This window comes from Benincasa hispida, unplaced genomic scaffold (assembly GCF_027475165.1).
Source record: "Benincasa hispida cultivar pf3 unplaced genomic scaffold, pf3_genome.v1.1 HicScf833, whole genome shotgun sequence".
Taxonomy (NCBI): Eukaryota; Viridiplantae; Streptophyta; class Magnoliopsida; order Cucurbitales; family Cucurbitaceae; genus Benincasa; species Benincasa hispida.
In genome coordinates, this window is record NW_028326969.1 from 1 (window position 1) to 21,068 (window position 21,068).

Genomic DNA, 21,068 nt, shown 5'->3' on the forward strand with positions numbered 1-21,068 from the left:
TAAGCTTTCTATAGAATTTTGAGTAGGAATCCGAAATTTTATATATATCCCAAATCTTAACTTTTCCAAAATTTAAAAATATAAAAAATATATAAGATATGTTATAAGATTTAAAAAGATTACATTAAAAAATTTAAAAACTAACAATATCAGACGACTGAGAAAAACTATTACCTACGAATTTTAAAAAAGAAGATAGTTTTGTTGAAAATATTTATGATAATTTCGTATTATTATGTCCCGAAAAGAATGGAGTGAATTTTGGGAGTAAATGTGAAGCGCAAACCCTAATTCGGTAGTGAGTGTAGTTTAGATTTTGGGTGTTTTGATCAAATTCGATAGTGCAGAAATGAAATCAGGGGTTTCATCTTCTTCAGTTGAAGTTTTGAGGAACAGAGGAGAAGGAATCGCCTCCGCTCTATCTTCTTCAGATCAGTCTCGTTTGTTGCTTGCCACTAGACCTCCCAGGTACTTCCTTCTCTTTCTCTCCTTTGCCTTCTTCATTCTCTTTGGATACATCCTTCTTCATTCGCCTGAAATCGTTTGAGCAATATCCTAGGCAAATGGTTCCTGTAGGAGGATAAGTTTTCTCAATGAAAGTCAAGTTTTTTCATTAAAGAAAAGACATCTGAGGGAAATGGCCACATGAAGACAAAAGTACATTAGCATTAGGGAGTTGCCCTTTGCTCTCCTCGAGACAAATACTGGAGAAAAAAAGCACTCGACCCTTCTACATTAAAGGAAGGATTACTCTAGGTAACAAGGATCGGCTTGAGGCAAAGATGAGGAGAGTTGAGGAGTGACATGACCCCTTAAGACCCCATCCACACACAAGGGTCTTCCTCCAAGTAAGTTTAAACATGGGTTTCTCGCAATTGTCTCGGTTTGGAAAATTTAAACGAAGATACATCACAAAGACATGTTAAAATGACTACCCAAATTGAGAGTTGGGTCACACCGAAGGAATAAGGAAAAATATTGTCATTTCCATCACAACTCTGGCTGTTCCAACTTTGATTGCTTCGACTTAAAAGAGAGGCAATCGAGCCATTAATCTAGAGGGGAAAGTTGAAGGAAAACAGTGGTAACATAACACAGGCCCAGATCGACGAAACAGATATAGAGAGAAACAATGACTTTCCACCTCCTCGGGAGATAATGAATGATCTTTAGTGGCCTAGTAAGGAGAGTCAGGGAAGAAACGGTAAGCCAAAGCACACTATCGGCACAAACGTAAAGGAATGCCAAAGCAACACTCTATACCTCTCCAAATACACTTTGTGACCTTCTCTGTGAGGATTGCTAGGGCCTCGGCTTCGACCCTCTTGGTGAAATAATCATTAACTATTACTGTAAACTTAGTTTGTCTCTTTAGATTTGGGTTGGTTGATCTATGTCATTCCCTCCCAAGTGCAGCCTTTCAACTGTATCTGATTTGTGCCTCCCTTCCCCCTTCAATTGTTGGGCCCTTGCCTTTGGCTGGGTCTTAGACTAAGGTAGGTGAATCTTAGGACAATGGAAGTGGATCTCACTCTTGCCTCCTGGTTGATCCTTGTGATCTTTCGATAACGCCTCTATGATTGGATTTGGACGATTCAAGATCTCCAAAATTTGCCTGATGCTTTGATCCATTCCATGGACTTTCTTCTCTAGTACAATATGCTCTATTGGCTCTACTCTCTAATGGGGAGTTTGACCAAAAGAGTTGGAGAGTAGGAATTGAGGGGAGTGGAGTTGTGAACTTATGACCTCTACTCCTTGTTTGGCTGAAGAAGTTTGTAGGTCCCACTGCTAAAAAACATCTATTTATACCTTATTAACTCGTTACGCTGTGGGCTTTAGGAGTTCACGACTCTCCAAACTTTACAATTCTGTTCCACCCCTTGCCCCAAACACCTCCTAAGTGACATGTCAATGAGTTTCGGTAGGGAGAGGTATATTAGTCAAGTTGTTTGGTCTCCACAATTTGTTCTTTTGTGGTCATTCGCCTACGACTAGAACGTTGCTTATAGTTTGATTTATAACAGATGTGCAATTCTTTGTAAAGCAGAGGAATGATTTCCACAAATGGCATCAATTCTTGATATCGAAATCTAGTTCTGGTGAATATGTATAGCACAAATCAAATTATGAACTGCAAAGCTAGTAAACATTACACTGGTGTGGTGCTAAGCCACACACACTTGGACGCTCTAGATAAAAGTTTCTAATTCGTCTTTGTTTATCATTTGATAATTTTTGCTCATGATAACAAATGCATAATTCTTAGTAAAGCACAAGAATGATTATTGTTATACCAAAATCTAGTTCAACGATGAATATGTATAGCAGGAATCAAACTATGTTCGCAAACCTAGTAAATTGTACACTGGTGTGGTGCTAAGCTTAGTGATATGATTAGGGAGTTACTCCTTTGTTCGCCTTTTCATGAGAAGGGTTGTTCTCTCTTGTGGGGGTGATACAAAAATTCTAATGAATTGGAATTAGAAACTCTTTCGATATGAGAACCCCTAATTTTCAATCACTATAACCCCCAAATTGATTCAATTTCAACCTAAGAATTGGGTTAGACACGGATTACCTTAAGACCAAAGCTTTTGAGACAAAGAACAAGTTTTTTGGCTCAAGATTTAAACACTCCACAAATAGGATGATCAATCCCACTTGAAAGTGTTAGGCCCCTACTCTAGAATACCTTTCTAACCAGCTTCCGATCGAGAAAAACAAGTGTAATAGGAAAAACAAGACAGAGAACAAATCAAATAGCACGATCTTCTTATTGAATAAATCCTTCCTTATCAGCAACAAGATTCAAAAGGGTCCCAATCAAAAACAGAAGGAAAAGATGCAGTAAATACTCAGAAAATTAATAAAACTAAAACAATCCAACTTGGTATTCGAGAGATGCTGGAAATCCCTCCATGAAGATCGAATCTCCCCTTTTCTCACTAAATTCTTCCTGCCTCCTTCATTCCAGCCTTCCCCATTTTGTCCATCCTCCCGTGGTCCCTCCTACAACGGCCTCCTCTTCTATTTTACTTGTTGAAACCATATCTTCATCTCCCACTATCCCCTTAACTGTTTCTTTGTGTGAGTTTCCCTTTTTGCCCCTCCTCTTATAGGTAAATACAATGGGAGGTTTTACAGAAAGTTCTTAGCATGCAACTTAATATAGGAATTGCAAAATTCAAGAAGCTCCTTGGCTAAACTTGAAAGAGAAAGCACTCAGCCAAAATTCTGTTCATCAACTCCTCAAACAACCTAATAGCAAGATTTTAAATATCCTCCTAATGAAAACCCTAGACAGATCATATTAGGGGTGTGTGTTATTTTGTGGGATCTTGGGACAAGTGGAATAATCAAGCGTTTAGAGGGTTGAGAAATGATCCTAACGATGTTAGGCCCCTTAGATTTCATGTTTTCCTCTAGGATTTGATTTCGAAATTTTTTTTAGTAATTACTATATAGGTTGAAGCCCCTTCTTTTAAGTCTCCTTTTGTGCATTTTGTTTTTCTTTTTATGCTCGTATATTCTTTCATTTTTACTCAACGGAAGTTGCTTCAATGGAAAAAAAAAAAAAAAAGAAGTTAATATTGAGTTTGTGAATAACTTAGACGATATAGTATCGTATTTTTGCAGACTTTTGGACGCATTGTCTTAAGGTTTTAGTTTGTAACAACAGACAGAGCCAATCGACATCCCACCAAGATTCTTGGGGTGTTATAGATCTTGAATGGTCGTGCGTTCGATGCAATAAGATCTTGGTTGGTGGTTGACCCGTGGGGGTTGTCCTACTTTGCGTTAGGTTGATCTTCATGGGTGGGCATGACTTCGACAATTGGGTTGTCTTTGACTTTGGCTTGGGCTTGGCCCATTGACTGTCATTGGGCTCTAGGTCTCTTATGAGTCTTGGAGATCAGCATTTTAGATATTTTCACCCCACTTCTATTATGCAAAGGCCCGCCACACCTTTTTTTTTCCACTTCACACTTAAGCATAAGAGATTCGCTTTAGTGCACACGAGCTTTGAAAATATTTGCTCTAGTGCATTGCTCCGTGTGCGCGTAAGAACATTAAAGAAAATCTTCGTTTTTTTTTTACTGTCATTTATTTTTAATTCTGTAACAACTATAATGTTGTGTGTGTTTGTGGGCTGTAGCGTCTTCGTTTTTCGTTTTTCGTTTTTTGTTTTTTTGTTTGTTTTCTTGGATGTGGCCTTTCTAGACGGTCTTCCTTATCAAAACAAAAGGAAGGATTAGGAGACTTTATGTTGGGAAATTATGTGATTTTTTTTTCTTATCGTATGAATTAAGTAGAAACTATAAAAGTTCAGTATTCCCTCATTCGTTCTAATATGATTAATGTGACCGTTATGAGAACAGGCAAGTAGTATCAATCTGGACTTGTTCAAAGCTATGTGCTGTTTGCTTTGTTGCCGGGGTGGTGGTTGGTTATTCGTTAAAGCGATGTGTTAATCGATGGGTTTCCAAGCTACTAAGGAGATTGAAAGATGATTGATATATCCATCCTCCATCCCCTTGTTCTGCTGTGCCAGTTTCATTGTTTTTAATTGATAGAAATGAATTGCTGAGTTATTACTCAATTAGGAAATGCAACCAAATGCTTAGCCCCCTTCCATTGTATTGAAATTATAAAGTTCAAAAACCAACAAACCTTTTCTCTTTTTTTATGGTAGATTGACCAATTGCTGTAATAATTTTATTATCTCATGTAGTTTGTCCCCTTTTGCAGTATAAGCTCCTAGTACATATGTTTTTAAGAATTGTGGTTAGGTTGATATTAAGAATTGAAATCATTGTATAACTTATTCATTAGTTGTAAGTTTCAAGGATTCCATTGTTACATAGAAGTTTCTACTTTCTATGAAAGACAAACTAGGAATAACCGAAATTTAAAGCTCCGCTTGATAACTACTTGGTTTTTGAAAATTGTGTTAGGTTTCTTAGAACTTTTTTATTGTGATTTTCACCTTTTCAAACTAAATGTGTGAATTCTTAGCTAAATTTCTAAAACAAATTTTGAATATCTATGTTTAGGATTTTAAAACTTGGGCTTAGTGTTTTAAAATACTCCTTAAAAATAGATAACAAAATAAAGAAATTAATAGGATAAGCTTAACTTTTAATAATCACGAACTGTTTAGTAATTTCATTTTTAGTTTGTTGTTTTTTAAATTTATGTTTGTTGTTCTTAATTATGATTTTCACATAAGCTAAGAAAATACTTTAATTCTTAGTCAAATTGTAAAAACAAAAATGAATTTTTGAAAACTACTTTTTCAACTTTTTTTTTTTTTTTTAATTTTTTAAATTGAGGATTGGTTATTTAAAACATTAGTAGAAGGTGGACAACAAAATATAGAAATTTATGGAAGAAGTGTTTATTAACTTTATTTTAAAAATTAAAAAGTCAACGAGTTATCAAATTTGGCATGAATTGTTATCAAATAGGTACAGATGGCCTCATTTGGGTGTAATGGAAAGTGGTCTTCTGCTTACGTCATAAGCATGTGATTTTACCGATTTGTCCTTAGATGCATCCATCCCTCATGTTATCCTCACTGGTTCGACATGTGTTTCTCAATGCACGGTCACTCGATACCTAGTTTCATGGTCACTCAATACGGCTGCAAGCGACACGTGTATACTTGATCATATCAATGTCATACTTGATGCTCGATTACTTTATCGATTATTTTGAATTCAAAACCCATTTGAAGGCATTTGAAGTTCATTCTTTTACCATTTCCCACAACTCAGAGTATTCTCTTTGTTCACCCGATTGTATATCCTTCAACGACAACACCTCTACACTCGAAACTTCACTATCTCTACATCAGGTAACATTCTTCTCCTTGTGTGTAGTTTAACTCGACTATCATCAGGGAACATTCTTCTCGTTTTTTGTATTTTGGTATCATTCACTCAAAACTCACTATCTTAGCATTGTGTTCCTCGATGTGCGCTTCCATGTTACATGATACTCGACCGACACAATTTTCATTTTTGTTTTCATATCTTGTATGTTTGGCTGGATTTCGAGTTTGTTTCGTTTCAGTTTTCAAATTTTTGTTATTTCGAACCGTCTGGAGTTTAGGGTTTGAGTTGGATAATGCATGAAGGTAGAAAATCAAACTGAATGCTTAACAATCGACCATCTAAGTCACTTGTAATTTAGTGAGTAAGGGACACCATGTAACATGTATCGAGTATCGAGAAATCGAGTATCTTGTATAGTGCATCAAGGAACGTGCATTATGTATCGAGTATTGAACAGAATTCTTATTTTTCTCTGTTTTTTGTTATTCTGTGCAGTATGACTAGACAATTCAAGATTTCTTCTCATGATCGTTTCCCAGGCCAAGCGACCAGCCTATCCTCTCACATTGGGACGACTAACAAGATTGTGAAAGAGAAGCTTACTCCCACTTAGCTTGCCCTCTTCAGGAAGACTATATTTGAGCCATTTGTGGACATGGACATTACCTTCAACAGTCCATTGGTCTATTACATTCTATTAAGGGAGGTTGAAGACCATTGGAAAGATTCAATGACATTCGATTTAAATGGTACAGTTATAACATTCATCAAAGAAGGCTTCCTATTAGTGATGGGATTGTGGCGGTCACCCAATCAGTAGTTAAGAGAAGGGCTGAAGGAACTGAATCTCTACGTAATAGGTACTTGGGGAATGACTTCGCAACGAACATCCATATTGGTACCTTAGAGACAATGTACAAGTAGATGGAGTTTGAGAATGATATGGATGTTATAAAGATGACATTGGTCTACTACACTGAATTGCCTATGATTGGAAGAGAGAGGACGAGGGCCAATGTCGACAAGACCTTATTAATTGACGTGGAGGATTTAGATTACTTCAACTCCATGGATTGGGGAAATGTTTTGTGGGAGAGGACCTTACTTGGACTACAAAGAGAATGGAGTGGCAAGTCTGAGAACTACAAAAAAGGTCCAAGATCAATAAAAACTACATCGTCAAGTACAACCTACCGGGGTTTCCTTATCATTTTCAGGTAATATCCATTTATTGGCCATAGGAGATCTACTAATTTTAGTGTTAATGTTACTTACTACTTATGCTTGTCTTATAATCGTTTATGAATTATGGTAGGTGTGGGCATATGAGAGCATTTCAATGGTTGTCGAAAAAGTTGCAACCCGACTCAATGGACATGCCGTACCTCGATTCCTAAGGTAGGAGTGTACATACTCACTCCCAACCAAAACAATAGTGCGAGACGTGTTTGAGTCCATCGAGGTTAGTGTATTAAATCACAATCTACATGGATTTAAGGTGAATGACATATATAACTAACAAATTGTTCGTTGTTTTGTATAGACAAGGATCACACCCACACCATTGATCATGTCCGATAGGGAGAGGTGGTATAGGGACACTAGGGTCGATGAACGACCCGTATACGAGTGCATTGATGCCGAGATGACATTCTCAGAGACACATAGATCACACCATGATGAGGATGCTTGTAGCCACTTCAATGACTACGAGAGTCACGAGCATCACATCCATGAGCCAGAACTCGATGAGCATCAATCTGACCAGCTCTCTACCGATGAGCGCGAGATTCACCCTCTTCATAACGAGTCTCGCAAGCTCCCTACTGACGAGCATGTACCCTCAACTGAGGAGCGAGGGTCGCCTCGATTGAATATAATGCATTCTGAGCCCATAAGGGGTATGGGCATTTGCAAATCGCTCCATGACATAGATCAGAAAATGGCTACGATGGAGCGTAAATTGGATGATGTACAGTTAGACTTGAAAAATGTGAAGTCTGACTTGAGTGTCCTTCAAGCTAAAGTACAAACAATCACCAGCCTACTGCGATCATTGTGTTAGGTAAGTAATATCATCTTAAACTTATTCTAATATAAATCTATATCGTGTTGTGTTTGACCTAACATCATAAGGTTTATGCATGGAGTCCACCAAGACTATTGACCCCATTCCTCAACATTCCATCGAGACCTGTGACCGAACCCCTCTAACAGTTGCTGAGTCCCATGACCCAGAGTTCCAGGACCCCATTCCTCCACCCGCCACCAAGACCAACACAATGGAGCCTGAGTCATGTGACCCCATTCCTCCATCAGCCATCGAGATTTAGAACCTCATTCCTCCACCTTCAACGAAGCCTGTGAACTATGAGGGGGAACAGAGACAGACAAGCAGGAAGAGGAAGCCAACACAACTGTACACCCCTCTAGTTGACACAGTAAGGCAACTGAAAAAAAGCAAAAATATATTCAGCTCGGTGAACGTCCGATTGACATCATCCCCTATGACCTGCCACACGCTATTCCAGAAGACTTGATGAATGAGTTCATGGTCTGGTTGAACAGCGTGGACATGAGGCCTCACGGGTTGGGGAATGAAGTTCTATTTAGGATGAATTGCACGATGAAAGAGTTGTTCTGGGAGCTGACATGTGATAGTAATTAGGTTGAGAATGACGTAAGTTACCATCTCTTAACATTTATATACTTGTTAATTACTATTCCCATTCTTTGACTTAACTTGCAAACTACAGGTTCTCGATTCTTTATTCATGTTTCTCTGACGAAAGTTTATTAGCTGGCTGGAGATATGTGTTCATTGGTTCACGACATGCCACATGGCATATTGATATGTATTATAGAGGGTTTAAATTTTAATGTACAATATTGCATTATTGATATATACTTGAACTTATTGTTATCCATTTTGCAGAGTCACTTAAACCTCTAAGGTCTAGATAGCTTGTTCGAGGCCATACGTGGAAAAACCATGGAAGAAGTTACTAAAGTATGGGAGAAAGAGCACATGTATGTCGATTACGTGCTGGACTGGTACCTGAACATCAACCCGAATGGACAAATGTCGATTACATCTATAGCCCAGTTAACTGCAAGCAGCATTGGTTTTTGTTGGTCATGGACATGAATATCAGACGCATCCTTTTGTATGACAGCAAAAGATCTGCTAAAATTCTTGGTGCCCCTATGCTTTACTCTCCCTTCACTGGCATAATTCTACGGCCTATATGATACAAAGCCCGACCTTGCACCCAGTTCTTGGAAGCTGAGTTGTATCAATACAAGTGCCCTGTAGAGGAATATATTGGATTATGGGATATTCAGTCTCAAGTACTTTGAGTACTTGGTGATCAGTCGAGTATGGAGAGCTTATGACAAGATAAGATGCGTGATTTCAGGTTGTAGTATGGTGCTGAGTTATGGGTAGATCAATTTTTTTATTAGGGTAGATCAATTTTTCTATGTAACTTTTCACATTATTTTGACATTATTTATGTGAATTTTTATACCATCTATATGAATTTTGACATTATTTGTAAATCTGACATTATTTTTATTAGGGCTTTCCATATAAATTTTGACATTATTTGTAAATCTATATCATCTATATAGTCACCAATTTTTTTTAGTATTGTCGAGTATCGTGCAACATGCACTGAGTATATAGTAATCAACCATCTATATAGTCAATGTTTATCTAGTATTTTCGAGTGTCGTGTAACGAGTATATCTTAATGAGTATCGAGTATCAAGTGACTGTGTATGGAGTATTTATTAGAACATCTCTACATTACACCGAGTATATGGTACATGTAAATCAACCATCTATATAGTCAATATTTATCGAGTATTGTCGAGTATCGTGTAACATGCACCGAGTATATAGTACATATAAATCAACCATCTATATAGTCAATGTTATCAAGTATTGTCGAGTATCGTGTAACGAGTGTATCTTAACGAGTATCGTGTATCGAGTATTTATCAGAACGTCTACTACATTACAGAATGAACAATCTATATAATACAGAGTTTGGAGGGTCCCATATGAATAATCTATATGATATAGAATGAACAATGAACAATCTACATTATAATACAGAGTTTGGAGGGTCCCCTATGTCGTCCTTGCCCGTTTGTTGAGTTTGGACATGTTAAGTGGTTCGTTGCACTTTTTGCTGTTATGTCCCGATTGGTCACACCGTTCACATTTCTTTAATGTGACATGTTCTCAAGCAGACGATATCCTATTTACCCTTCGTCTACCAACCTATACCACTCTTTTCGGTGGGAGTATTTTACTTCGGTATACCCTGGTGGCTTTTTCCATTCGGATACATGACCAAGTGGGTTTACATCACTATACAATCTGCTGCATAGAGTAAATGGATTAATATTGCTCTCTCTAGCTGTAACAATAGCATGCGAACACGGAATCTCCAAACACTGCAATTACTTGTAACTACATTCTCGAGTGTTAAGGCTATACCATCTATTCCACCATCCTTGACATGAAATCTATAATAATCAATTGGATTCACTCGACATCGCCTAGCTTTTTCGCACTCTAAACTCATTATTTCCTCCGCATAGACTAAGTGTGTCGATGTACTATTAGACCACATTGTTCGCCGCTCATGAGACCAACCTTGAAGCATACCTCTTATGTATTCTAGCAATGAAGTTGCTGGTAACACTCTTACTTCTTTGGTAATAGCATTGAAGCATTTGGAAATATTACTAGTCATGTTATCATATCGGTTCCCAAACTGGTAACACCGTGCCCACCATTGAATACTAGCATCCTCTAAATATGTAGCAAGGGAACCATTTTTGTAGTTCACTATTTGGACCCAATGACGTTTGAACTCTGATTCTCGATACGCTCTATAAGCATCGTGAAACAATTTTCTAACGACCTTGTCTTTAAAGTAATTCTCCACGTTCCTTTTCAAATGGAAGGTACAAAGTTCGTGGTAAGAATTGAGGAATACGATATCAATGACATTAGCTATACTCTGTCCACGGTCTGAGATGAATACAAGGTTAGGGCATTCTCCAATTGCTGCTTTAAGATTCGTCATGAACCACTTCAGGGCTCGATCGTTCTCACTATCAACAATTGCATATGCTAGTGGGTACAATTGGTTATTACCATCTATTGCAACACCAACTATTATTGTTCCCTTATACTTACCCTTTAGATGAGTGCCATCTATAATGATCACAGGTCGACAACTCTTAAAACCTCTTAGACTCGCACCTAGCACCATGAACACGTATTTGAAATATTTTGATTCTTCAAGCTCAATCTCAAATACAGTTCTAGGATTTTCTATCTTCAAAGCCTCACAATATGCATGCAAGACGACATATGATTCCTCTAGCGTCCCCTTTGCAAGAGCAAAAGCAGTTTCTCTTGCACGCCATGCCTTGCCATAACTAATATTGACACCGTATTACTGCCGTACATCCTCAATAATATGGTGCGGTTTGTCCCCCCGACCAACGCCGAACTTTTCCTTGATTAGGTGACCAATAACGAATGCACTGTCTTGCCTGTGGTCATGATTCAATACTTCAATTGAGCATGTGTGATTGGGCGTCATTTTATGATCTTGAAAATATCACATCCGTCTATTTTAGTTGCTCGAATGACCCACTTACAAGTCTTGTGTAAACACCAAACACTATACAATTTTTTGTTCGATCTTTTAACCCATAGCTCAAAGTTATTCTTAATGGCCAATGTTGTTAACCTTCTCGCTGAAGAAAATTTGACCTTCTTCAACTATATCCACTAACCTTATAGACAACTATGGTTGCATAATCAAGTCCCTCGTTCTGGCCTAACTACTAGATGGTACATTGGTCGGAATTTGGCGAGCACACTCCCAATAAAATGACAAAAATCATTTGATAAAATTGGAGTTGGTTATTCTTCATACACAACAGAAGGACCATTCCCTAAAAAAACCTGGGTTGGCTATTCTTCATTCACAACAGAAGGATTACTCCCTAAAACAACCGGGGTTATCTGTTCTTCATTCCTAGCCTTTTCCTCTATCATCGCATTCTCATTTACACATGTTCCAACATCTTCTATTGTCACATTCGGATGCAATACGTTTGCTATATTAACATCAATGTTGTCGTTTTCTAGTGAGACACCCAATGGACAAACATCATACTCATTTACATCACCTTCACACATGGGTTAGTCTGATCTCTCTGGGTAATCAAATGTTGCCCCGTGATAAATTTCTTCGATTTTCTCAAGACTTACAAATACCTGTAGTCTAGTACGGTCGTACTCTGAGAGGAGAAATTTAATATAACATCATCCATTAAGCATACTAGAGGAGAATCAATATCCATCTTATATTTCACCCTCATTATAATCTTGAACTCTGTCAAACTAACTTGCATCATATCATATACAAGATTTAACAGCTCATTGTAGGTCAATGTGCTTGGAACTAGCAAACCCTTCAAACAGCCTCCAGTATAGCATTGTCTCATATACCACCATAAGTAAGAATATATACTTATCCATATTTCAAGAAAAACAATTCAGAAAGTGAGCATTTAGGAAAATGGGTAACTGTTAAATACTCGCTACTTGCTACTCGATTCTCATCACTCGATACTCGGTATTCTCAACTTGATGCTTACTGTTTCATAGCTCTCTCCTCTCATCCTCGCTCCACTGGGAGCTATTTGCATGTATCAGTGCATACTCACAAACTCACATTTACTTGTCCTCTTTTCTACGTTTGTATGTCTCGCACATCATCGAAAAAGTAAAAAAAAAAATGAGTAGGAAAATGCACATTTACTTACTTAAGGTGTGAGACAATATAGTGAGATCTCAATGCCTTTATAACTTGATCTCCATCAAGAAAAAAAGGTTTTGTAAAGTGTGTTTTTTGAAGGGAAAGTGATCCCGATTTTCTCTACTGTGTTTCAGTTCTGTTTATTCTTAGTTAATAAAAAAAATTACTTCACATTTCAAGAAATCAATTTGAAATTTACCATGTATATGGTAAGAAAATTTCCCAATTTGTGTATGTTCGTATATGAGAATTAACTACAGAGCAGGTTCTGTATCGAGTGACATGGATAATTCAAAATAATTGAGTATAAAGTAATCGAGCATCGAGTATGACATTGATATGATCGGGTATACACATGTCGATTGCATCCATATCGAGTGACCATGAAGTTGGGTATTGAGTGATCGTGCATCGAAGAATGTGTGATGAACCATCGAGGATCGAGTAAATTTGTATCGGCAGGTGCGAGGGGTGCATCTCAGGGACGAATCGGTAAAATCACATGCTTATGACGTAAGCAAAAGACCACTTTCCATTATTTTCTCTATAGGAGGTTATTTTTCATTTGGGTCTCCCAAATGAGGCGATCCGTACAAAAAAACCCTTTATGAATTATGCAAACACCATTTAACTTCCATGCAAGAATAAAATACACTTTTTTTCAAGTATTTAAATTTTGTTTTTATTTAATCCTTAAGTTTCCATTTCAAAACAAATGTTTTTGGTCCTTGAAAATTGAAGTTAGTTTTTATGTAGTCCGTGAGATCTCAAAAATGAAATGTTTGGTTCTCAGGGTCTTGAAAATTAATTGGTTTCTAGGATAAAAGGTCATACCAACTACCGTTGAGTCAAACTCACTTCGACTTGAAATTAATTTCTAATTGGTCTAATTGTATTAAAAATAAAATATTGAACTCATTTTGAAAATATATGGCAACTTCTTGTAGTCAATGTATGTTAACAATCACCCCATTATTCTACTAAGTCAACTAATGCCAACTCCACATAGGTCTTCTTATCCATACAACATAAATTGTTGGCCCATTCAAAACATATTTTTTTGGGTCCCTCTAGTTGAGAAGTTAATTGCTTTATAAAAACATTTATTGGACTATTTGCACCTCAATTATTTCATCAAATAGCTATTCAATCATAAGACTATTTGATTAAGAGTTTTGACTTGGAATTTAAAATTAAAATTGTTCCATAGCTGTGTCTCATTCTTTTATATAATTAGTCTTAATCTTGTATTATTGTACATTATTCTGAGTCATTGTTAAGGTGTTCTTTCGATACGATTTAGGATGTCATTTTTCAAAATTTAATATCCTTAGTTGTGTTTGAATAAACCTATGTAATATATCCATTCCCAACAGTCTGTTCTTTTGAGGATTGACACATTGAGAATTCCAAATCAATTTCAAGATTTGATGCTTTCTACCTTCTCTCTTTTGCAATCTTTTCATAGCTGTAATGTTCTGGATGAATCACATTTCTTTATCAATTTTCTTGATAAATAACTATACAAGTCCACATATTCAATACTTTATCTTCCCTAAATTATGATTGTGGATTCAATCTATGGTGGCCACCTATCTAAGACATAAGACACTCAAATGTTATAGGGTCAAATGGGTTATCCCGTGAGATTAATCGAGGTGCACTTAAACTGGTCCAGATACTCACGGATAAAAAAAAAATCCCTAAATTAAACAAGCAAACTTTTCACATTAATAACTTAGACTAATGAAGCTTGGATTGAGAAATCTTAAGTGTACTTAATATTTGGATTTACAAATTAGTACCTCTTTAAATCCTAGGCTTGATTTTTGAGTTTACAAAAAAGATGAGGTAGGTCATTGTTGTAACAGATTTGAATTCGAGTTAAATTAGTCTAAATTATGAGTTATATTTCACAAATATATCCTTTACTATATAGCATTTTCTTTCTTGAGAATATAATAGTACAAGTTTTAGAATAACCTACGACTTATTAGAAATGTTAATTATGTTTTTAGCTCTAATTAAGTTTTAGAACAAACTTAACCTTCAATTGATGAAAACAACTCTATTTATGATCTAAATGGAAAATTACTAAATATGAATGATACATTAAAGCTACACCAATAATCATTGGTTGTATATTTAATATACTTTATAATTTTTCTCTTATAGATCTGTATCGACTATATTAGATCATCTTGGCCAAAATATTTTTTAAGTACAAAAAATGTAGCATCAGGAATTGAACCACATCAATCTCAAAAAAAGGTAATAAACATTACATTCGGCTTGTGGCTAAAAAATTGCATGTTATTTTCATTTACTTATTTGATATTGTTATATTGTTAAAAAAAAATGTACATCAATCTTGTATAATATAAGGTATTTGAATCTATATCTATCTATAATTATATTATATAAGCATTCAAATTTGATTTCCCTCCCTTAGAAGTTTAGTTTATTGACAAAGTAAATCAGAAATATTCTTTATGGAACTCAAATCTAGTTGCAGTCTTGCGAGTAAATTCTAGTGATAGCCTCTTGAGCTCTTTTGCCAGCATTGGCATTCCACAGTAGAACACTCCCACTGTCTTGTAAGCGTGCTTCGACGCTATTCGCCCGAACACCTCCTTCCACTCGGGCCTCGCAAAATGAGTCCTTGCCTGCATCGCCATTGCATTAATAATCTCTAAATTTTAAATTTAAAATCTTAAGTTTATAAGTAATAAAGTTACCAGAACTAGGATATTTAAGAAATGAAAATGAATGAAAGAGTCGAAAGATAGCGTAGTTACTTACTCGTGTGCCAGAGAGAATGTCGACGCCATGCTTGGCATGGTTCAAAGCTTGGACCATTTTGATCAACGTGCTCCTTGCATCACTTTCTTCGTACACACTCGTCAAGTAGGTATGGAGTTCAATTTGGCCCTGATTCATTCATTTATTTATTCATTTCACTACTTGAATTACATGATCTTTATTTCTTCTTCTAAAAGCATTCCATGGATTTAAGGTCCTTGTTTTAGTTTTAAGTTTACTTACTTTCTTGTCCATCTCTGCTACTTCATCCATCACCCCTTTAAACCACTCCAAGGAACTAGCCTCTCTCGTCACCCAATAGAAGTACGCTTGTGCCTGTCCCATCCCCATCCCCGTTCTGCTCTGCAACTTCCTCTTTCCACCCGGTGTCGTGTTTAAAGATCCAAAGCTGTCTTCTGATCTGCTTGTTTCTGTTGTTGATTCCTATAATATTCATAAGAAAACCTGAAAACTTTAGCTCCGTTTTATTACTATTTCATTTTTAGTTTTCTTATTTTTAAAATTTTTGAAAACGGTGCTTGTTTTCTGGCAATTTCTTTTCTTTTCTGTAATTTTTACCATTGATTCTTAGCCACATTCTAAAAACTATAACACGTTTTTAGAAACTTTAATATATAAGTTATAGTTTCCATGTTTTCCCCTACAAATAAGTAATTAATTTACCGTTGGCGTTTGTTCTTCAATGGTTTTGGAGTTGTTGAGAAGATCCTTGAGGATACTAACAAAAGGGGTGGCTCCAATTCCAAGTCCGACGAGGAGAAGCACATCGTAGTTTTGATAGTCCTGCGCAGGTGCTCCATATGGCCCGTCCACCAACAATCTCGGCTGGCTGAACGAAACGTCAAAAAGTCTCAAAAGTAGATATAAACTAAATAGATACAAAACCGAAAAGAGAGGAGAACACACAATACCTTTTTCTTTCCATGTTGACCAAATGACCCAATTTGGCTCTACCAAGAACAGGTTTGGAGTTGACATGGTTAGTAAAGACACACTTGAGTTCTCTTGTCCAATCCCCAACTGTCCTAATATGCACACTCAAGTACTCATCTCCTGGTGCTGAAGTTATAGAAAATGGGTGCCTGAGCAGGTTTGTTTTCAATGTTATGCATTTTTTTCTTTTTTTCTTTTTTTTCTTCTTTTTTTCCCCTTCCTTTCTTGAAGCAAAAAGATTTGGAGTTCTTAAAACTTACCATTCAAACTGGGAAATTGAAGGACATTGAAGGAATATGTACTGTCCACTTCTGTATTTGAACCCACGAGGCTTTAACATCACCAAGCTGAACACATTCCCTGGTAGTACTGAAACCTGTTCGGAATAGTAACAACTGTCTTACCCACTAAACTATATTCGAATAATCTCATTAAGTTGAACACATTCCATGTTATGTCGATCACACGAAATTCATAAATAATACTGTTGAAAATGCAATCAAAGTCTCGTAGTGGCTAGATATAGGGATGATCATGAGTTTATAAGAAAATACAACTATCTCCGATGGTTTGATGTCTTGAAACCAAAAGTAAAGGTATGAGGGTTTTTGCCTAAAGTGGATAATATCTGAAGATCCGTTGTCTCTAACAAATACCGTCAATAGAATCTCTATTCTAGACACTATGTCAGTTGAGCTACGCTCTTGTTGGCAATCTCGAGTAAATTTTAAACTAAGAAAGTCAATCCAAGTTAATGTGGATGTCAACCAGGCATGGCAAATTTTAACTACATAGATACAAAAAAAAAAAAATAAATAATAATAATAATAATAATAAATAAATAAAATGATAAATAAGAAAATGAAAGATAGTAGTACATTACCTTCAATATCTCAACAGAGTAATACTCTGATCTGCAGGCTCTGAGGCTCCTCTCCCCAAGATACAGCAGCAAAGGGAAAGAAATATACACCCAAGTCTAACACCAAAAATTTATCCTTGTTTCACTCCATTGCACCAAAACCAAAAACACAAAAGACCGGATGAAATTTTATTTGATAATCATTTGGTTTTTTATTTTTTGTTTTTGAAAATGGTGGTTTTTCATCTTTCTTAGGATAGAATTTGAATTCCTAGCTAAATTTCAATAATAATATTAAATAGAAAACAAAGAAACTCACAAATGGTAGTATGTATAAACTTAGGGTATGTTTGTTTTAACTTTTCAAGTGTTTAATTTTGAAAGAAAAATTGAAGTGTATGAAAATTATTCAAAATATCTTTTGAAATATTTTCAAAGAGTATTCTAAACGTTTTCTTATGAAAAGAGTTTAAATAAAAGTGACTTTTCTAAAAAATATATATATTTTTTTCTCTGATGAATCCAAACATATCCTTAATTTACAAAAGCCAAATAATTAGGAAAGGAGAAGAGAATTATAAGGATTTGGGTTACCGTTTTTTGAGTCCAATTATGAGCCAGAAACAAGAAAGTGCCATGAACAAGAAGCAAAAGGTAGACAAATCCCATAAGATGATGGGAGTACCAAAAGGCATTAAACCCTGCCAATCTGTTGAACAACCGAGGCAATCTCACAACATTCCTTCTAAAACGACGAGTAGCAAGTGTAAATGAAATCCCCATCAAAACCACCATCACAATCCCTGTTACCCCTTCAACGCTCATCAATAGCTCCTTATAACTTGGCTTCTTGTTGTGAAAATCACTCGATATCGCTTCAAATTCCTCCGGCGAAGAATTCACCAATCTCGGGAAGTCACACGCCAAATGAACCCCGCCATGGACGGCGATTCCAATTGCTATGAAACACGCAATTAGCTTGTGAAAATTGATGTTGTCGTCGAATGGGACGATTGATCTCGCTGCGGTTGATCGTAGCCAAGTGAGAGTGTTGCGGCAGACGGGGAGGAGGATTAAGGCCATGTTGAGCTTTAGGGTCTCGGCGGCGCCTTTCGCCGTCGGAAGGCAATACCCCATTATGTCAAATGCTGCTTTGTTTTTGTATTGAAGGAATTTCCATGTGAATAGAGCTGCCATTGTTGAGCCCCAAAGGAAAAGAATCCAAATTCTTTGCCAGTTTTGGAAGATTACAGAATGAAGTGTTGTGGTTGCTGTTTTGATGATGTTTTTGGGGTTAAATGAGCTTAGATTTTGGCTCCAACCTACACTTGTTGTTGTGCTTAAGGGTCTGCTGTAGTTCATATATGTGTCCCTTTGTAAAAGCAAAGTCTCAAGTTGCCATAGCTGAATCAATCAATCAATCCATTACACAACTTGTAAGGAATTTGCCTCAACATTGTGTTGTGATATCATGTTAAATTATTCTAAACCTTACCTCGATGTATCCGAGGTTTTCTGGATCGAGTTCTTCCATGATCAAGGAAGCGTATTCCTCGGCTCGTTCTTTGAGTTTCGCAAGGTTGTTTGCAGATGCGCTTAGCAAGATTAGCTCCTGCACTTCGTCTCTTGTGATTCGGCCATCTTCGTTACTGTCAGCCCTGTTTATTTTGAACGTATTGACTCGTGTTACAAACTCCAAAAGAGATTGAAAGAGAGAAAACAAATGGATGAAAAACAATCTCTTACATGTCGAAAAATATTTGAAGGCGGGCGTCGAAGCTTTGGTCTGAAATTTTCAACCAAAATTCATGGAGCTCATCAACGTTGATTTTCGAAATCCTCAATCCTTTTCTTCTCGCTAACGCGTCAAATATTCTCAGTGCGAACTCCTTTGAATCCACCATTCCTGTCACAAATTCAAATATTACTTAAGTTCCAAAAATAGTATAAAACTGTCAGTCACATTGTTTCAACTCCCACCGATGCATTCCGCAAAATCTTCTCTGGCAAGTAGTCCACCTTGAGCCAGAGACTGGAACCTCGATTGGACTCTTTGCCAGAGCTCGTTCGCATCAGAGGCACTAGTGGTCTTGCTAATGAATCTAAGTCCTCGAAGGGCAGCCTGGGCTCTAGATCGGGTACGCTGCAGCTGCGCATTGAGGCGGCGGGCATCACGGGCAGACATAGCTATCGCTGCAGTGTCATCCCTATCGAGAGACGAGGCGGTGGAGGCACGAGAAGATGCCGACCGGAGCCAGGGGAATTTGTTGCGAATTCTAGCAGTGATGGAAAGAGCAGCATCATCTTGCAGCTCGGACGACGACGCAGCAACCGGAGCAATGCTACGAACCAATACAGAATCATCCTCAACCTCCAATGTGATCTCCACAAAGTCTTGCTGATTAACAAGGTCATTTAAGAAGACTGGCAACATTCCTTGAGCAGTATGATCTTCATGGCTGCAATCCCCGTCGACGTGATCATGGTCTCCGTCCCCTAGTCGGCGGGTGTAGCTCGAGCGACGAGAGTTGTTGGTGTTGGGAATTCCAAAAGAGGACCAAGACCTTGTCATTGAAGATGGAAAAATGGTGAGATTAGAAAATAGACATTATTGTTGCTGTTGTTGTGTAGAGTTTAAGAAAGGATTGGAGTTGTTGGTGATAATGAAGAAATTTGTAATTTGGAGGAAGGAAAAAGAAACACACCTCTCAACCAATTCCCACACACACTATTTCAACTCTTTCCTTTCTTTCATATTATACCATTTTTGCTTCTCTCTTTCTCTTTCTTTAACACACAGCAAAATTTAAAGAACAATCGTGGCCTGCTTCAACATATCAGACCACCACATCAATATAATTAACAAAACTTTTCTCTTTGTAATTCATGAAATATTTTAATTAAGACAGAATGACAGATACAATAATTAATCCACCTCAGATGTTGAAATGGCTTCAAAACAAAGTTTTTAAAATCTATCCCTTTTTAAGTAAACAAAAACCAGTTTTTAAAAACTACTTCCTAGTTTTCAAAATTTAGCTTGGTTTTTTAAACTATTGATGAAAAGTAGATAACAAAGGAAGAAATTTGGAGATGGACGTAATGTCTACGGACTTAATTTAAAAAAAAAAAAAAAAAAAAAACCAAGATCCTGTTTGGTACTCATTTTGTTCTTTGTTTTTATTTTTGAAAATTAAACTTATAGACATAATTTTCACCTCCAAATTTCTTCCTTTGTTATCTACTTTTCACTCCTGGTTTAAAGAACCAAGCCAAATTTTGAGAACTAAAAAAAGTTGTTTTCAAAAAAATGTTTTTGTTTTTGGAATTTGGTTAAGCATTCAATTATTATACTTAAGAAAGATACAAATTGTGGTAAGAAACGTAGATGAAATAGACTTAATTGTCACAATAAAAAACAAGAAACCAAATGGTTAGTAAACAGGGTCTAAATATTATCAAATGGGACATTTGTTTTAAATTTTGTGTTTTTTTTTAAAGTTTATGTTTGTTTCCTTAAAATTTCTCGTATTATTACCTTATCTATATCTTAAAATAAAACTATTGAATTCCTAGTGAAATTCTAATGAAAAAAATGAAAAGTTATTTTTTTTTAATTTCCAAAATTTGACATGATTTTTAAAAAAGGGATATTTTTTTAAGATTTACTCAATTTTAATTTATTGAAGTTAGTTTTATCGATGTTGATAAAATCATAATAACAATTGTGAATATTTTACAAAAATTATAGAG

The 21,068-nt window shown here is 36.4% G+C and overlaps 3 protein-coding genes and 1 long non-coding RNA gene across 6 annotated transcripts; 2 read left to right on the forward strand and 2 right to left on the reverse strand.

The window, feature by feature from the left end:
* The first annotated feature begins 210 nt into the window (after positions 1–210).
* On the forward strand, positions 211–4,754 carry LOC120081950 (uncharacterized). The gene is made up of 2 exons (XM_039037139.2): positions 211–468; positions 4,383–4,754. Exons 1-2 carry the CDS (start codon positions 350–352, stop codon positions 4,516–4,518), a joined length of 255 nt encoding a protein of 84 aa, XP_038893067.1. The 5' UTR covers positions 211–349; the 3' UTR covers positions 4,519–4,754.
* A 566-nt stretch (positions 4,755–5,320) lies between these two features.
* Positions 5,321–9,454, forward strand: LOC150029888 (uncharacterized). 2 transcript variants are annotated; one of them, XR_016527283.1, is made up of 6 exons: positions 5,322–5,860; positions 6,336–7,057; positions 7,156–7,302; positions 7,384–7,905; positions 7,991–8,520; positions 8,776–9,453. It is a non-coding gene; the product is annotated as an uncharacterized LOC150029888 (long non-coding RNA). The 2 variants fall into 2 exon arrangements; XR_016527282.1 differs by having other exon boundaries at positions 5,321–5,860; positions 7,384–8,520; positions 8,776–9,454.
* Positions 9,455–10,213: 759 nt separating this feature from the next.
* On the reverse strand, positions 10,214–11,470 carry LOC120081651 (protein FAR1-RELATED SEQUENCE 4-like). Its single transcript, XM_039036698.1, has 2 exons — positions 11,421–11,470; positions 10,214–11,303 (listed from the first exon to the last, which is right to left on the reverse strand). The coding sequence occupies exons 1-2, from the start codon at positions 11,468–11,470 to the stop codon at positions 10,214–10,216; spliced, it is 1,140 nt and encodes a 379-aa protein (XP_038892626.1).
* Positions 11,471–14,992: 3,522 nt separating this feature from the next.
* LOC120081259 (Riboflavin synthase-like superfamily protein) lies at positions 14,993–20,094 on the reverse strand. Of its 2 annotated transcripts, none has more exons than XR_016527281.1 (11): positions 19,296–20,091; positions 19,062–19,221; positions 18,811–18,973; positions 17,910–18,719; positions 17,337–17,432; positions 16,714–16,829; positions 16,432–16,602; positions 16,184–16,345; positions 15,743–15,943; positions 15,500–15,628; positions 14,993–15,363 (listed from the first exon to the last, which is right to left on the reverse strand). XR_016527281.1 is itself a non-coding variant. In XM_039035980.2 (11 exons), the coding sequence occupies exons 1-11, from the start codon at positions 19,885–19,887 to the stop codon at positions 15,175–15,177; spliced, it is 2,793 nt and encodes a 930-aa protein (XP_038891908.1). In that variant the 5' UTR covers positions 19,888–20,094; the 3' UTR covers positions 14,993–15,174. The 2 variants fall into 2 exon arrangements, 1 of the variants encoding a protein (XP_038891908.1); XM_039035980.2 differs by having other exon boundaries at positions 16,184–16,349; positions 19,296–20,094.
* Between the last annotated feature and the right edge of the window lie 974 nt (positions 20,095–21,068).

Bases quoted from the DNA above. Each gene is read 5' to 3' on its own strand.
- LOC120081651 (XM_039036698.1), bottom strand. From the start codon at position 11,470: ATGACGCCCAATCACACATGCTCAATTGAAGTATTGAATCATGACCAC. The intron at 11,304-11,420 runs GCAAGACAGTGC...TGTCAATATTAG, and splicing joins GTATTGAATCATGACCACAG to TTATGGCAAGGCATGGCGTG.
- LOC120081950 (XM_039037139.2), top strand. From the start codon at position 350: ATGAAATCAGGGGTTTCATCTTCTTCAGTTGAAGTTTTGAGGAACAGA. The intron at 469-4,382 runs GTACTTCCTTCT...TTATGAGAACAG, and splicing joins CTTGCCACTAGACCTCCCAG to GCAAGTAGTATCAATCTGGA.
- LOC120081259 (XM_039035980.2), bottom strand. From the start codon at position 19,887: ATGACAAGGTCTTGGTCCTCTTTTGGAATTCCCAACACCAACAACTCT. The intron at 19,222-19,295 runs GTGGGAGTTGAA...AATTTGTGACAG, and splicing joins AGATTTTGCGGAATGCATCG to GAATGGTGGATTCAAAGGAG. The intron at 16,350-16,431 runs GTATTGTGTGTT...CGTTTCGTTCAG, and splicing joins GTCAACATGGAAAGAAAAAG to CCAGCCGAGATTGTTGGTGG.